General features: G+C 38.4%; 1 protein-coding gene across 1 annotated transcript in view; it reads right to left on the bottom strand.

Annotated features, from left to right (window-relative positions):
* RUNDC3B (RUN domain containing 3B) overlaps positions 1-18889 on the bottom strand; it is a 154908-nt gene that overhangs the window by 13578 nt on the left and 122441 nt on the right. The window contains exons 9-10 of the mRNA XM_010839074.1: positions 11418-11564; positions 3869-3990 (exon numbers count right to left, since the gene is read on the bottom strand). Coding sequence (XP_010837376.1) covers positions 3869-3990; positions 11418-11564 — 269 coding nt within the window. The remainder of the gene's footprint in view (positions 1-3868; positions 3991-11417; positions 11565-18889) is intronic.

The raw sequence follows: 18889 nt of genomic DNA on the forward strand, positions 1-18889 counted from the left end.
CCCCTTCTCCTCCTGCCTTAAATCTTTCCCAGCATCAGGGTCTTTTCAAATGAGTCAGCTCTTCGCATCAGGTGGCCAAAGTACTGGAGTTTCAGCTTCAGCATCATTCCTTCCAAAGAAATCCCAGGGCTGATCTCCTTCAGGGATGGACACGTTGGATCTCCTTGCAGTCCAAGGGACTCTCAAGAGTCTTCTCCAACACCACAGTTCAAAAGCATCGATTCTTCTGCGCTCAGCTTTCTTTATAGTCCAACTCTCACGTCCATACAAGACCACTGGAAAAACCATAGCCTTGACTAGACGGACCATTGTGGACAAAGTAATGTCTCTGCTTTTTAATATGCTGTCTAGGTTGGTCACAGACAAGTAAATCTCACAAAGTCTGCTATGCAGAGTCTTCATTGGCATTTTTTAGAAATTCGTACTTTCAATTTATATTTCTCTTTCACCCAAGAGCTGTTCAATAGATGGTTTATTTACCCCCAGGTGAAAGGCCCCTTTAAAGAAAAAAATTAACAAATTCTATGACTCTTTTGCATTTTGATCAGAGTACTACCTGTAATGTATGTACGTCCAGCAGGGATGCTGGCCTGTCATTTTCTTTTTTGTGTGATATCTTTGTCTGGTTTTGCTATCAGGGTGATGCGGATCTCACAGAATGAGTTCAGAAGTGTCCCTTCCTCTGCAGTTTTTTGGAATAGTTTCAGAAGGAGAGGTGGTGACTCTTTTCTAAATGTTTGGTAGAATTCACCTGTGAAGCCATCTGGTCCTGGACTTTGGTTTGCTGGAAGTTTTTAAATTATTGATTCGATTTTATTACTGGTAATGCATCAGTTCGTATTTTCTATTTCTTCCTGGTTCTGCCTTGGGAGATTGTACATTGAGGACTCTGTCCATTTTTTTCCTTGCTCATCCATTTTACTAGCTTCCGTAATCTATTATGATCCTTTGCATTTCTGTGGTATCAGCTGTAACTTCTCCTTTTCCATTTCTGATTTTATGGATTTGGGTCTCATCTTTTTTTCCTTGATGAGTCTAGCTGAAGGTTTATCAGTTTTGTTTATCTTTTCAAAGCGCTACCTTGAATTCTTAAAACCAATGCAGTATTCTTTAGGGTAATTAGGTTCACAGAGAAACTGAGCGTGAAGGTACAGAGACTGTTCACATGCCTCCTACCCACTCACGTGCACAGGCTCCCACTATTAACCTCCCCAACTAGACTGCACATTGTTACAACGGAGGAACCTACGCAAACACATAATCATCACCCAGAGTCCACAGTTAATATCAGGGTTCACTCCTAACACTGACCACCCTATGGGCTGCACAGTGGATAATGACACGTATCTACCATTTTAGTATCACTGGAGCCATTTCATGGCCCTAAAAGTCCTGTATGTGCCACCCATTCATTCCTCCCTCCTCCTCCACTCATTTCTATTTTTGTCCTTAACAAATTTCACTTTATTATTATTTTTGGCCACACCACACAGCATGCAGGATCTTAGTTCCCTGACAAGGGATCGCACTTCACACTCCCAGCAGTGGAGGAGCAAAGTCTTAATCACTGGACCACTAGGGAAGTCTCACATTTGTTTTAATAGTATAAAAATATTCATTATTAATATAGTCTTCCTGATATTAAAATGCCTAAAATTAGAAATTAGATTAAAAGTTTGAACAAATGTATTTTTATATGAAAAATCATCATAAAGAAATCCACTCATAGTATTCATTAGGCTTTTAAAACATACAGACTCTAAATAATGACAGTTTACTCTTTTCCATCGACATTAGTGCCACTACGACACTCTAATATGCTACCTTTATTGTTCAGATCATCAAAGAAAGATCCGTTTGTATTTAATATACACTGTTTACTAAACTAGCAAAACAGACTAAGGCCCTTTGAGAACATGTCAACAACTATCTTAAAAGAAGCAGGAAATTCATTTTATCACAATTTTCCCATTGCCTGAGACTTCTGGTTAACTGAATTTTTACTTTATACTACCAGTAATTTGTTCCTCACAGTCTATGACACTTACTTATTATATATACTTATTCTATCAACTAATATTTAATGAATATCTATAATTCATCAGACTCTAGCAATATACTGGTGAAAATATGGATAAGATACCCCACCCTCATGTGTGGTGAAAGCATTTGTCTGTCACCCAGTCGTGTCTGACTTTTTTGACCCCATGGACTGCAGCAAGCCAGGCTCCTCTGTCCATGCAATTCTCCAGGCAAAAATACTGGAGTAGGTTACCATACCCTTCTCCAAGGGATCTTCCCAACCCAGGGATCGAACCCAGGTCTCCCACATTGCAGGCAGATTCTTTACTGTCTGAGCCACCAGGAAGCTACCCTTAAAAGCTTACATCTTAGTGGGGAGCTACAGATAAGAATCATACCATAATGTATAGCAATATGTACAGTAAAGTGCCTGGGATGGGGTGGACATGGAGACAGGTGGTGAATTAAGGTACGGTAGCCAATGAAAACTACTTTGAAGAGCTGATATTTGTCCACAGACCTGATAAACAAGTTGCCATGGGAAAACTTTAAGAAAGGAGTTTCAGGGCAGTGGGCAAAGGAAGTGTTAAGATAGCTGAGGCAGAAACCAGCCTGGAGGGACAATCTGGAGGTCAGTTTGCTATGGTGCGGAGAACAAACCAAAGAATGGACCGACACGAGGCAGAAGCTGGCAAGGACCAGATCACGAGGAAGCCACGAAAAGCAGTTTGGATTTGACTCTGACTGGCACTGAGAACAGTTACAGAATTTCAAGGCGGGTGGCAAATAGATTCCAATTTATGTTCTTAATGGTTAAGGAAAGCAGTCCATCCCAGAGGCTTGATTCAGGTGGCCTAGACCACAGGAGTAGTAATGGGGAGGCTGAATCAACACACGCAGCACGCGTCGCGTGGGAAGCAGACAGAACTTGCCAACAAACTGACTTGCAGTTGGAGGGCAAAGAGCAGCGTCTAGGACGCCTGTGGTGGTGTCATTTACTGCAACAAAGATGACAAAGAAGAGAGGAGGCACAGAAGAAAACAGTTCCTCTGAAGTAAGGAAGGGTCTGTTTTTCCCTAGCCCTCACCCATCACCAAGCCTGGAACTGAGAAGAGTAGAGGAAAAATATGTGAGCATCAGATTATTCCAGCACCAGCTATCCAATCCAAAGTGTTAAGAGTCACACACCTAGCCTATACTTGAGGGGTGGGAGTGGGAAAGGAAAGAATTTCAAACCAGCTATTCTACTGAAGTTTAAAAGCAAGCAGACTGTATCTCAGAAACTGAAATGTGATCATACGATTGAAAGTGGCCTCAAAAGTTATGAAACTGGATCAACATGTTGCTCATGAAGATGCAACTCAATGGAAAGAGGGGTACTTAGAACACAGCTGAAAGCAGGCAGGAAAGAAGACTCTTCTATGTTTATTCCCCAAGTTTTTCAGCATATTCAGAAAATGAAGTACCAAAAGGAACTCAAGAATGAGTAATCATCAGCTGGATCAAAAACTGCTGATGACAAAGGACTGATGTCAACAATATGGCAGCGGTTGATCACCTTCATAAAATGCATTTTGGTAAATAGCAGAGACTCAAAAGCCAAATTGGGGAAAAAAAGGCAAATTGGAGTGGGTAAAAAAGAACATAGGAAGTGAGGAAATAAAGGTTAACAGCTACAGAATATCTTTTGAGAAGTTTAGCTACAAACACATGAGATAAAAACAAGAGTTGACCCTTTTTAATCATAATGGCAGCTTAGCTTCACAGAAATGTCACTATTATTCTTTAGCAATTAAAACATGTACAGTGCAGGAAATCATAATTTTCAAGCAGGTTTTTTTCTTACCTTCACTGATTAAATTTAACGTGTCTTGTTTTCCGTCTCCTTCTTGTGACTGACCTGGATCCAGTGAAGTCTGAGAAAGGCTAACCTCAGCTGATAACTGGTCAAGGCTCTGATAACTTTTTCTGTAAGACAAAGGTGAAATACTACTTTAACTTCTTCCCACAATAAAAAAATTTCTAGAGATATTCTTTAATGGTTTTCTCCAATTTACTGAATTTCAGGTACATTTCTCCCCATCTGCCCCCAAAACTTCATCTGTATCACGGCGGCAATAGAAACTGTTGTATTTTTCCCTCCGCCCTCTTTGGAGGTTGTTAAATCCACTAAAACAGGAAAAGAGAAACAACCTGTCAAACAAATTCAATTCCTTACATCAATTTTTGATGATCAAGTTAGTAAAGAAACAGGCACTTCTGGTCATTATCAGTTGTCAAAGGTGCAGAAAGTCTCAAGTCTCTCAATACACAAATGAAACTGAAACTGGCCTAACTTTTGTTGTGAGGACTGTCTCCTAAGCACAATACCTTGGGACTGTTACAGATGATTTTTACATAAAAATAACAAATTATTGTCATCAATTCCTGTCACTGAGAAATTTAAAAAATGTTGGGTAGTAAAATACCTGTTTGTTAATACACTTGCAAGATGATTAACCTCCTTCCATCATCTGTTGACACCTGTGAGCCCATTTTCTTTTTTTTTTAAATTTATTTATTTTTAATTGAAGGATAATTGCTTTACAGTATTGTGTTGGTTTCTGCCAAACATCAACTTGAATGAGCCCATTTTCTATTAAACAAATTCACTGGAAATAAATTATAACAGATGAAAATTCAGTTATGAATGGAAAGTTAATGAATGTAAATGTTCAAATCTTCCTCATATTTGTTTTGTCAACATAAAACCAACTCAAAGAGATATATGCAGCTGTGGTATTACTGACATTTCAGGTATGTGACAAAATTCAGTATTATTTCTAAATATAAATGATCCAGGAAGAGGAACACATTTTTTGGGTTTAACATTTATTTCCAAAGGTAGTCAAACCCTATCTAATTTCCTAGAAGTGTTATAATAATATTGTAGAAAATATATATAATCTAAGTGATCTATTACATAGCTCTTCTCTGTTCGTACATACAAGAGGAGGCTCAGAGATTTAGCTGGTGTGTGTGTATTAAGTATGAGGGGGATACACCTGGCACCCATTTGTTTTACCCTTTAAGAAATGAGGTGAAGGATGAGGTGATAGAATAGCTTCCTAGCTTACAATGTGAACACTTTCTCACTTTACACAGTGATGACTTTTCAAATGTTGAGAGTATAAAAGTTCTTACTCATAATTTTAAATAGCAAGATAGTCTCTGTAGGAAACTTCAGAGATAACTATAACAGATAACACACATATATAACATGTAACAAAAAATGATACCCGATATTTATATAGCACTTACCAAATGGTAGGTGCTGTTCTACATGTACATATATATTAACTTCCTTAATGCTCATGGCTACCAGAAGAGGTTGGAATTATTATCATGCCCACTTGATAGAAGAGGACTGGGACACAGGAGATGAGATTTGCACCTGGTAGCCTGGCTCTAATTCTCTCCCCATAATTACTACACTATCTCCTCTCTAGTGTAAGAAGAAAAGACTCGGCTTCCTATTAGAAGCCCTTCTTAAACAGCAGCTCAGTTTGCTAAGACAGATCATGGAAACTATACTGTATTTAATCAAAGCACTGACAATTTCCCTTGATTTCCAGTAAAATTTTATTTTTTTAGCTATGGCAGAAAGCAGGAATGGAAGAATTTAATAAAGGAAGGTATAAATAAGTTTCTTTTCCAAGTTATTTTTCTGTGTCTAACTGGTAGAAGACTTGCCTTTTAAAATGAAAGGCTTAGGATGTTTCTGATGCTGCTATTTCACTATAGGAAACTTGTTCATATTGATATTATTCAACTAAAAATGTATGCATGGAAATATTTACAAACAACGGAATACCCAGAATTAAAAAGTCTCTGTGACTAAGGACTGAGAACTCGGTGGCACACATTTACAGGCTCTCCAGGACTGGGTCACCCACTGAGGGGGAAAAGTGCAGGAAGACATCCTGTGAGGGGTGTGCTTCCTGAGTGACCTGCTGAAGTACTTTCAGAGAATGGCACTTCCACATCCAAAGTGACTTCAGGACCTCTCTACCCTTTAGGGAATAATCCTTGAGTTTACAGGCTTTATGTGCTTCACCAAATGCCAATGGAAATAAAAACAGAATTTGGGAGACAATGATATTCTGAAGCAAAAATAAAAACTCCAAGCCAAAACTAAGCACCTTATTCATAAGATATTATGAGTAAGACATGAATAAGATATTATGAATATCTTATCAGTACTATACAATATCTTCCTTGCATGAAACTATTTCCCAGCATCTGACAGGAATCTAGTTCAGCTGCTTTCAGTAATGACAAAGAATGGCTTTGGTTACCACTGTTTTTTGTTTTTTTTTTTTAACCATTTTTGCAATGTAACCGGCAACTCCATCTGACAAACATTTTGTTGTCATGGAGTAAACTGTCTATTGGAGTTCTGTCTTTAAAAGTCTTATCTTGGAATCCTATACTCACTAAAACCACACTGTAAGATTTAAGGGTATCCCATAGCTAAGTCAGGCTTCCCTGGTGGCCTCAGATGGTAAACTGTCTGCCTGCAATGCAGGAGACCTGGATTCAATCCCTGGGTTGGGAAGATCCCTGAAGAACGAAATGGCAACCCATTCCCGTATTCTTGACTGGAAAATTCCATGGACAGAGGGCCCTGGTAGGCTACAGTCCATGGGGTCACGAGGAGTCGGACACGACTGAACAATTTCACTTTCTCTCTTTCTTTTGTAGCTAAGTTGGTAAAGAATCTGCCTGCAATGTAGAAGACCCAGGTTCAATCCCTGGGTTGGGAAGATCCTCTGGAGATGGAAATAGTAACCCAGTCCAGTATTCTTGCCTGGAGAATCCCATGGACAGAGGAGCCTGGCAGGCTATAGTCCATGGGGTCGCAAGAGTCGGACACGACTTCGTGACTAAACCACCACCATCACCAGATACACCAAACCAGGTAACAGTCTGCTCCTATTTCTCAGAGTTGAATTTTTTAAACAGCAAGAGCTTAATCAAAATAAGAACCCAGATAGTAAGAGTCATGCATTAACTATATAAAAGTTCGCAGTTTTATGCCATTACATTGTTAAATATAATTTAAAATTGTAAGAACTCTTGTAAGCACTTGAGACATAATAAAATTCACAGCATTCAATTTCTTACTATAGGAACATTTAAAAACCACTCAAATTCAAACTTCTATATATAGAACTGGGTACCAAAATAAAGGCAAATTAAAGGAAACTGAGTGATAAGTCAATTCAATGATAAGTAAATTTTTCTACAACCTTATACTTCATATCAATGCAGACACAATGTCGTGGCTAATCTACATTACTTATTTGCCCATTAGACATCTTGAGGTCAGTAATAATTTACATTATCTGGTAGTCACTGAACAATAGAGAGTGTGATAAACAGAAGAATAAACTATCCACATGTAGAAAATAGAAATATATGCACCCAATCTATACACAGAGGCACATCACCGTGCATGGAAACTGTTCTTTTTATTCTTGGTTTAATTTCCACAGACGTATGTTTAAGGAACAAAGTAAGCATTTGTTATAGCAGAACATCTATAAACTTTTAATTTACTAAAAATGCAAGGGAGCTTAAAGGAGGACAAAATGTGAGTCAGGTCAATACAAAATGTAATTTGTAAAAGATTTCCACAACCTCAGTGCTTTAGACACACATGAGAAGGAGAACCTGGAATACACATGAAGTGATTATATCTAATGCACTGGAAATCATTAAGAAAAATAGGCCTAAGTAGTAGATCATGAAGGGCATAAAAACTTCATAATTCTTAATAATTTTGTGAATGGCAGCCAAATTGGGAGACAATGATAAATTTAGAAGACTAAAAAAAAGTGTAAGTGGAAAATATCTATATGGTGACGATGGATCTGATCTGGGATGGGAATAAATCTAACAAAGTTATGCAACAGGTAATCTAACAAGTTATATACCAGATACTTAACAAGCTCATGTGACCTAGACTTTGCATATAAAGATATATATTAAAACAGAACTTAGTGGGGAAAAAAAAAGAATCAATTGCTCAGTGTGTGTGTTAGGGAGTGTGCGTTATATATTTATTTATTGTTGAGCTTTTACAGTAATGCCTTAAATGCCTGTAATGCTTTAAAAAATTTTAACATGATATGCCTATGTCTGAAATAAAGGAAGAGATATAATAAAATCCTGCATAACTAACCTTGTCAGTCTAAATAATCTAGAAATAAATTTGAAATGATATGTTTAAAGCTTTATAAACAGTGTAGTAAATGGAAATAAATTTAAGATCTCTTGTGAAAGGGGTCCTTCCATGACAAGGTGATCACAGCCAAGTTACCCAACGGGTCATTTTACCACAAAATTCATTACATCAAACAGCACACTTTCTTTCTTCTAAAACCCAAGTGGGCAAATACATTTACAGAGCCTCTGGAGAAGTTAACTATAGACCTTCCATATCTTTAGCATGAAATTTCAATGACTCATTACAGCATCAGTTTCTTTCTCCATATTATTAAGAGAGCTAATATTCCCTGTTAAGGAGGCTCTGGCTACCTCCTTCATGATTTGCAGTTTCTCACAAATGTTTGTTGGACTTATTTAAGACACTGATAAAATGAAGAGGAACTGGTGATCAGGTCAGTTCGATAGCTTTGGCCTGTATTATAAATTTGAGAACAAAAACTGTATCTTGATGCAAAGCTATGATGTGTCTCAAACATGATTTATATACAGCACTACTCTGTTCTGAAAATCCATTTCTACATGAAAATCTCCATTTCTACATGAAAAAGTTGGTATTATTTATTTCAAACAACTGGGAATTTGTTGGTCATTTTAAATTTAGATAGGGCTTTAAGAGCTCTCTAAGAAATAGCAGGATATCAGGTAAGTGGATACTGTCCAAACATGAAAGATGTAAGGCTATACAAGAGTCCAAACAGAAAAGGTTATATAGACTATAAATAAATAAAGACTTATCAGAAAGGGATTAGGTGCCAGGCAAGTTACTACCTCCGATGACTCTCACCACAGTTCCGTTTAAATAAGCATTACCCCCACCCCAGTATTACACGTGCAGACACAAAAAGCAAGGAGTCACGCTTAGTGTTCAACAGCAAGGAAGCAACAGAAATACGTTCAAATCCTGACTTTAAACTCTAGGTACGGGCATCTCAGCACCGCCCCGAGTGTGTACTTTTGTTCAGGGATATCAGTTTGGCAACAGGGTCACAGAAAAGCAGTGCCAACATCAGAGGCCTGGCGAGATTAAAGACTGATGGTGCCAGGAAGGAAAGGGCATCCTTTCTTAACCTAAAGGAGAAACCAAGTCAAGAGGGACAAAACCTGGATCCATTCTAAACAGCCAGTTTCGCTGCATTTTTTTCTGAGGCTGCAATTACTCTTGCTGCTACTACAATATTTTGTAGGAGACAGCCACTATTACTACATGCGGAGGCAACCCAGAAATAAATCTTCCACTTGGATGCCCTCACTGGTTCCCCAGTGGGCAGCTCTAGGGGCAGGCAGTGGTATGTACATGTCTTTCTGCTAAAATATTTTACCACCCACTATATAAAGTGACAACATAGATATTGCACTAAAAAGCACAGTTACTAGTATTTTGTCAGGATATAGTAATATTTTTGCAGTTATAAAAGCAGGAGCATCTTACATTATAGATAAGCATACCAAGTATTGCTATAAATTCAGGTTTTCAATTATAAATCAGAAATACAAATAAATATTTTTGCATACATTAAATGTGTCACAGAAAGATAAAATTATATACTAGCATAATAAGATGTATTGTAGTTATTTATACCTTTCATAGGATATAAGGGAACTAGGTTCCAATCCATGAAAGACCCAGTCAACACCCTGACTCATACTCAGTGTGGTGCAGGAGGTGATGAAGAGAGTTCTACTGATTGATTTTGTAAATAACTGGCTCATATTTCCCTATTTATCTCTAACAATCAATGAAACTAACAGGCAAGTAAACATAAAAGCCTCCAGCAATCTTTTTTAAACAACAAAAGGTAAAAATTTATTTTGAGTTCTATCTCTGAAGTGAGAAAAATCACAGAGGAAAGCAGGCAGAAATAGGTCTGTGCTAAGACATTCCTTGTAGAAATGCCAGGCCACTAATTACCTAGTGAAAGGTGGCCTACGAAGCACAAAAATATATTGCTCTACCAGTGAAGGGCTTCCCAGGTGGTTCAGTGGTAAAGAACCTGCCTGCCAATGCAGGAGACGCAGGATACGTGGGTTCAATCCCTGGTTTGGGAAGATCCCCTAGAAGAGGAAATAGCAACCACTCCAGTACTCTTGCCTGGTTAAATTCCATGGACAGAGGAGCCTGTAAGGCTACAGACCGCGGGGTTGCAAAGAGTTGGGCACGACTGAGTATGCATGTACTACCAGTGAAATTTTAAAAAGGGCTCTTAAAAAAAAAAAAAAAACAGAGAAAAAAACAAAAAGAGAGAGGGGGAAGAAAAAAAGGAAGAGAAAAGAGGAGAAGAGAGGGAAGCAGAGGAAGGAGGGACAAAGGTAAAGGGAGAAAGAACCGAAGGAGATGGAGGGCGAGCAGGAAAAACTATCAGAAAAATCAGCTGAAGATATGACAATAAAGACACTGAAAATAATTACCACGATGGGAAAGTGACTAAAAGCCAAAAGAAGGTAACGCGATTTACAAGTTCTGAAATGAAGAAAGAAAACTTAAAAAAAGAGAGGGAAAAAAAAAAACCCTAAAGAAAGAGAGCCTAAGATTTTGTAGCTCTCAACAGGGGAAACAGTAGCTAAGTGAAACAGTCCTGAATCCTGGGACAAAGAAATAGGAAAAGGAGCTTGTGGCCATGGGTGGAGTGATTTTATCTTCAATATCCCCCCAAAATTAGATTTATTGAAAAATGAACCAAACTCTTTCAGACCCACCAAGAACAAGTAAATTTCTTTCTATCCTTTTATGACATGGAATTTTGTGTTCAAGCATGAAAATTAGTTCTAACGTAAAAACAACCACCACAGCTAGAATTCAAACATAGATGGCTCATTAAATACAAGCTCACTGACGTAACTGAAGGACTGGCTGAAGATTCAGTAGAGAAGTAGGTAGCTAATGTAATACTACATAAGCGTTTCTCAACGTCTTTACTTCTCCAGGGTGCCTTGGCTTTGTAACATTACCACATTCACTGCCTTAATATAACCTTACCAAGCCAAAATAGTCTTAAATCCCACTTTTGCTCTGAGCTAATAATGAATTCAGAAAAGTATTAGAAACCAAAGTGGACAGTCATATGTTTCGGTACAACTAAGTTTGTAATTAGTTGGGGGAAAAAAAAAAAAAGTGTTACACTTACTCATACCACTGTTTATTGTGTTTTCGGTAAAGCAACGTATCCAAGGCAACAGCATTGACATCCAGAGCTCCTGGGGAAGGCCACTGGTTGGTGAGGTGGGCAGTTAACTCTTGTCTCGATCTTAAATCATTATTCTTTAGCACAGTCCTGTGAATATTAAGATGGTGAGTGCTTTTGTCTTCACTGTTCTGCAATGGCAGAGGAACCTAACGGTATCAATTTAGGCCCCCAAATTCACCTTTTGAAAATGGTATGTTAACAGACTGGGGACAGAACTACAGGAAGGCTGCTTGGGCTATGACTGTTCTGTCTCCTGCAGTATGTGTTTCTCATTGTTTCTCTACCTGCTGTAACAAATCGCTACCTGTGAAATTCAGGCTTCCTATCTTTTCCCCAGAGATATTACTGAAGGACTAAGGGACCCAAGCTGCACTTGACATCTTAACTAAAAATAATGGTGATATCCTAAAAGTTACAGGTGATCAGATGCCAATAAAAACATAAAAGAGAGTGGAGATTCCATCTGTATGATTATCTAGCTTCAAAATTCACAATGTTGAAGTAATAGTAAACAAAAGAATTAAATAAAAATAAAACATGGAAAAATATAAAATAAAAACTATGAGGCTCCTGTAACTGTTTTTGATAGAAATGACTACCAGCAAATCTTCATGAAAATAATTTCCTCAATGACAACTGCATTGCACCATATACTCTACTGGAAATTTTCTACAGAATGAAGCCACTGTAACAACTCATGGTTTTATTTTCATCTTTTGTAAAGCCATTATTCATTAATACAACTTGGAAAAGAACTAGCTTTCTGCCAAAATTTCAATTTCACAAAACTAATTCAATATTTGAACTGTTAGTTCAATTAAAAGCATAATTCATTTTGCAAAGCTCTAATTCTACCTCTAAAATATCTTAAAATATCACCTAGGCAACCTGCATTCTCAAGCAGGAGTCCAAGACTTTAGTGTCCCAAGGTTCTGAGCAATCAGCTCAGAAGCAGGAAGTAAAATGTGCTTGCCACTAACTTTCAGAGACCACAGTCCTGTTGTGGGTGGCAGATAGTCAGCAGTGTACTAGCTAGCAAGACAATCCTGCACTAGAGAAGGCCAACCTGCACACCACGACTGGCTATTAACCATGATTCTAATGGAGTGATCCCACTTTTAAATGTCTCTACAAGCTACAAACAAATATTCTGATTTTATAGAGATCTTATTTTATCTGTGTGCATTTAAAATATTTGTTCCACTATGCCCATAAAGAAACATTACCTGATGTAAACAACAGACTTTCTCCTAAAATTGGAATACTAGAAATGAAATAGGCAGAGTTGAGTGAGAATGTCTCCCATTAAGATACTACCTTAGGCAAGGTTCAACTATTTCATTTCCCTAGAGAAGGAATGAAACATTTTAAAAAGACTTCTAGGGTACTTTAACATTAGTTTTTACAAAAACAGTAAAGAGGGATTAGAAAACTTCTAAGATTGACAGAAAAATTGTGTAAAGCAGAAATGGTGGTTACTGGCCAGAGAATCTGTTAAAATAAACTATCTTTATTTTGGGCTCTATTACTACATTTTTCTCTTTCACATACTCCTCTTTAGGGTTTCCAGTGGATGTCACTGGAGAACAGAATCTCGAAGTCATAACTGGCCCACAGGAAATATTCACAGCAGAATGCAAGAAAGGCACACAGGCATCTGAGGAAAGGACACTGGTTAAACTCAGTTAACGAAAAGTTGGTGCACCACCTGCACTTCAGAATATGTTGTGGAAAGTGAAAACTTTTACACCACGTAGGATGGAAAAAGGGACTGAATTTTCACAGAACTTTTTACACACTATTCGCCCGTGGATAATTTTTGCCCATTGATGAACTAGGTATTGTCTTTTTCTGTGGGAGCCTGCCTGGTCCTCTGGAACTGGATATAAGAGATTTCAGTGTATTGACCAGGCCTAGTTTTTCATCCACGCCACACCTGGTTCCCACCATCTGTGAGGAATGTGGACAGAGGAAATCCTAGCGCTTGCCCTGTGGCTGTGGAAAGGAAAGCTTCTGGAGGATCCTGGTAAGGGGGCCCTTGCTCTTACCACCCCCGTACACTAGGGGGCAGGCAAGTGGACTGGTTAGGTTGAGAACCCCACCCCTGAATTCTGAATCTTGACCAGAGTTCTCTTAGGGTGATAAATGACAAGCAGTTTATTTGTTCTAGCAGTGAGAGCCTGACCAAAATGTGCCAATAAAGAGACATTCCTATTTCCCAACCGTCTGAAGGAGCTCGGCCTGCTGCTAACATTTAAGGTTAATAATTCTACAGAAAGATGCACTAAGAGAAAATTGTTTAATTTACTAAGAAAGTAGAAATAATATATGTATTCCAGCTAATTTTTAACAGCTTTCCTGTAGTATCTACCTCTGAATTGGTAGATAACTAATTTCTCTTTAGATTCTCAGTAGGAATTATTTAGGAATTTGGCCACACCCACACAATTCAGTCTTATCCTCCTCAGCTTTACTGAAGTATAATTGATAATTTAAAATTGTATACATTTAAAGTAAACAACTTGATGATTTGATATACAATGTGAAATAATAATCACACTCATGCTAATTAGCACATCCAATGCCTAACATGGTTAACTTCTTTTTTTTGTGATGAGAACACTTAAGATCTACCCTCTTAGAAAATTTCAAGTATACAATAATGTTAACTGCAGTCACTTTGTCATGCATTAGATCTCCAGAATTTATTCATCTTGCATAATAGAAACTTTGTACTCCTGAACTTTATCTCCCTAAATCCCTGCCTCTCCAGGCTCTGATAACAATCATTTTATTCCATTTCTGTGAATTGACTTCTTTAGAGTCCACATATAAGTGGGATCATACAGTATTTGTCTTTCTGCATCTAGTTTATTTCACTTAGCATAATGTCATCCATGTTGTCATGAATGGTAGGATTTCCTTCATTTTTAAGGCTGCATTATCATCCATTGTATATGTTTGTATATAGATGCAGAGTCTTTATATATCACATATTCTTTGTCCATTCATCCATGGACACGTGGACACTGAAATTACCTCTACTTCTTGGTTACTAACGCTGAAATCAACATGACAGTGTGCTATCGCTTCAAGAGAAAGGCTTTAACCTCCTAGGCCTTCCCTGAGTTTCAAAGAAGAGACTCAAGCAGTTTTGAATTTAGGGAAATGAGGGAATGCAGACACAAAGGAAAAGCAGTCAAGAAACAATAGCTCACGTAAACAGAAAATCATAGCAGACTGACAAAAGAAATCAAAGATGATGTAAACAATTGGGGAGATATATCATGTTCCTGGATTGGGAGAAATGGACACTGTGAAAATGACAATCCTACCAGAAGCAATCTACAGATTCAATGCAATCTCTATCAAATTACCAACGGCATTTTTCACAAAACTAAAACAAAAAAATTTCACCATTTGTATGGAAACACAAAAGACCCCAAAAAGGCAAAGCAATTTTGAGGAAAAAGAATGGAGCTGGAGGAATCAACCTCCTAACTTCAGACTATACTACAAAGCTACAATCACCAAGACAATATAGTACTGGCACAAAAGCAGAAATATAGACCAAGACAGAACAAGACAGAACACCCAGAGATAAATCACACACCCATGGGCACCTTGTCCTTGACAAAGGGGGCAAGAACATACAATGGAGAAAAGACAGTCTCTTCAATAAGTGGCGCTGCGAAAACTGACAGCTACGTGTAAAAGAATGAAATTAGAACGCTTCCTAATACCACACACAAATATAAACTCAAAATGGATTAAAGACCAAATGTTAAGACCAGAAACTATAAAATTCTTAGAGGAAAACATAGGCAGAACTCTTTTTGACAAAAATCACACCAAGATCCTCTATGAGCCACCTTCTAGAGTAATGGAAATAAAAATAAACAAATGGGACCTAATTAAAAAGTTTTTGGACAGCAAAGGAAACTATAAACAAGGTGAAACTACCCTCAGAATGGGAGAAAATAACATCAAATAAAACAGCTGACAAAAGATTAATCTCCAAAATATACAAGTAGCTCATGCAGCTCAATACCAGAAAAACAAACAACCCAATCAAAAAGTGGGCAGAGGACCTAAACAGACATTTCTCCAAAGAGGACATACAGATGGCCAATAGTCACATAGAAAAATGCTCAACATTGCTCATTATTAGAGAAATGAAAATCAAAACTACAATGAGGTATTACATCATACTAGTCAGAATGGCCATCATCAAAAAATCTACAAATAATAAATGCTGGAGAGGGTGTGGAGAAAAGGAAACACCCTTGAACTGTTGGTGGGAATGTAAATTCATACAGCCACTATGTGTAACAGTATTATTGTTGTTGTTCTTCAGTCACTCGGTTGTGTCCGACCCTCTGTAACCCCTCTGGACTGTAGCCTGCTGGGTTCCTCTGTCCATGGGATTCTCCAGGCAAGAATACTGGAGTCGGTTGCCATTTCCTTCTCCAGTATAACAGTATGGAGATTCCTTAAAAAACTAGGAATAAAACTACCATATGACCCAACAATCCTACTATTGGGCATATATTCCAAAAAAACAGTAACTGAAAAAAACACATACCCCAGTGTTCACTGCAGTACTATTTACAATAGCTAGGACATGGAAGAAACCTAGATACCCATCAACAGATGAACGGATAAAGAAGCTGTGGTACATATACAAAATGGAATACTAAGCCATAAAAACAAATGCATTTGAGTCAGTTCTAATGAGGTGGATGAACTGAGAGCCTATCAAACAGAGAAGTCAGAAAGAAAAAAACAAACATCTTATATTCATATATTAGGGAATATAGAAGGGTGGTACTGATAAGCCTACTTTGAGGGAGCAAGTGGAGACACAGCCACAGAGAAAAGACTTGTGGACACAGTGGGGGAAGGAGACGGTGGACCAATTGAGAGTAACATGGAAACATGTATGTTACCATATGTAAAATAGACAGTCAGTGGGAATATGCTGTATGATGCAGGGAGCCCAAATCTGGCGCTCCTTGAAAACGTAGAGGGATGAGATGGGGTGGGAGGTGAGAGGGAGGTTCAAGAATGTTGATGTATGGCAGAAACCAATGCAATATTATAAAGTAATTATCTTCCAATTAAAAATACAACACTAAAAAAAAATAGCTCAGTGATAAAAGAATCTTAATTCCTCCTCAAGGGATATACCTAACAACCTGCCACATATTTTTGAGTTGTTCTGTAAGACCCCCACCCAGGTGGGGGATGGGGATAACGTGCTAGGCACAAGCACTGGACCTCAGACTGGCTGAATGGTTGATGATTAAGATTCCTGAAATACCACCCTGTTACATTACCACTAACCAATGAGAAGAAGGGCATGGCCCCTGCAACCCTCATCCCAACTGTTGCTTTTAAGAACACTGTGCCCTGGCCAGCCAGTAAGATGGATCTGAGACAAACCTTTGTCTTCCATCTTCTTGGTCAGCACCCTTTTGATCAACAAACCTTTCTTTGCTCCCAAGTCTGACTGTTCCGTTTGTTTGGGCTCACTGTGCGTGGGGCACATGAACTTGGGTTTGATAACAATCCTAATTTCCCTCCCTTTGGGTAAATACTCAGAAGTGGGGCTGATGGACCATACAGTAGTTCTACTTTTAATTTTTTCCCGGATGATTAGTGAAGTTGAACACCTTTCCACACATACCTGCTGGGTCATTCCTATGCCTTCTTTGGAGAAATGTCTATTCAAGTCCTTCACCTATTTAAAAAAAAGTTATTTTTGCTACTGAGTTGTATAAGTTCCTTAAATATTCTGGATATTAATTCTGTAAGGCAGCAATATCTGCCACCCTAAAAATGTGCCTCTTTGGCATGAGAATTAATTTAGGCTGATTGTTTTCAAGGAGGAAAAGATGGCTCAAAAGTCTTTCTTTTTACATTCCTCTTAGCTACCTAAAGAATTTAGATTCTGTTGCAGGAATAGAGCTATTACTGAAAATACATACAAAGAATATGTACTCCAAGTCCATGTTCCAACCACTGATGCCAAAGAATCTGAAATTGAACAGTTCTATGAAGACCTACAACATCTAGAACTAATACCAAAAAAAAGACATCCTTTTCATCACAGGGATTGGAATGCCAATGTAGGAAGTCAAGAGATAGCTGGAATAACAGGTAAGTTTGCTGTCAGAGTACAAAATGAAGTAAGGCGAAGGCTAACGGAGTTTTTCCGAGAACACACTGGTCATAGTAAACAACCTCTTCCAACAACACAAGAGATGACACTGCACATGGACATTCTTGTTGTCGTTCAGTCGCTAATTCACGTCCGACTCTTTGTGACCCTGTGGACTACAGCACTGCCAAGGCTTCCCTGTCCCTCACCATCTTCTGGAGCTCACCCAAGTTCATGTCCATTGAATTGGTGGTGTTATCCAATGATCTCATCCTCTGCTGTCTCTTCTCCTTTGCCTTCAATCTTTCCCAGCATCAGAGTCTTTTCCAGTAAGTCGGCTCTTCCCATTATGTGGCCAAAGTATTGGAGCTTCAGCATCAGTCCTTTCAATGAATATTCAGGGTTGATTTCCCTTAGGATTGACCAGTTTGATCTCCTTGCTGTGCAAAGGGCTCTTAAGAGTCTTCTCCAACACCACAGTTTGAAAGCATCAATTCTTCAGCACTCAGCCTTCTTTATGGTCCACTCAAACATCTGCACATGACTACTAGAAAACCAGAACTTTGACTATACAGACCTATGTCAGCAAAGTTACGTCTTTGCTTTTTAATAAGCTATTTAGGTTTGTCAAAGCCTTCTTTCCAAGAAGCAAGTGTCTTCTATTTCATGGCTGCAGTCACCATCCCAAGTGATTTGGGAGTCCAGGAGAAAACTTGTCACTGCTTCCATGTTTTCGACTTCTATTTGCCTTGAAGTGATGGAACCAGATGCCATGATCTGGGTTTTTTAGTGCTGAGTTTTAAGCCAGCTTTTCCACCCTCTTTTACCTTCATCAAGAGGCTCTTTAGTTCCTCTTTTCTTCTGGCCATTAGAGTGGCATCATCTGCATATCTGAAGTTGTTAATATTCCTCCCAGCAATCTTGATTCCAGCTTATACCTCATCCAGCCCAGCATTTCACATGACGTACTCTGCATAGAAGTTAAATAAACAGGGTGACAATATACAGCCTTGCCGTACTTCTTTCCCAATTTTGAACCAGTCAGTTGTTCCATATAAGGTTCTAATGGTTGCTTCTTGACCTGCATACAGGTTTCTCAGGATGCAGGTTAGGCGGTCTGGTGTTCCCGTTTCTTTAAAAATTTTCCACAGTTTGTTGCAATCCACACAGTCAGAGGCTTTTGCAGAGCCTAAGTTCCACTTGACTTCACATTCCAGGATGTGTGGTTTTAGGTGAGTCATCACACCAT

The sequence above is a fragment of the Bison bison genome, unplaced genomic scaffold (genome assembly GCF_000754665.1).
Source record: "Bison bison bison isolate TAMUID 2011002044 unplaced genomic scaffold, Bison_UMD1.0 scf7180017864109, whole genome shotgun sequence".
Classification (NCBI taxonomy): Eukaryota; Metazoa; Chordata; class Mammalia; order Artiodactyla; family Bovidae; genus Bison; species Bison bison.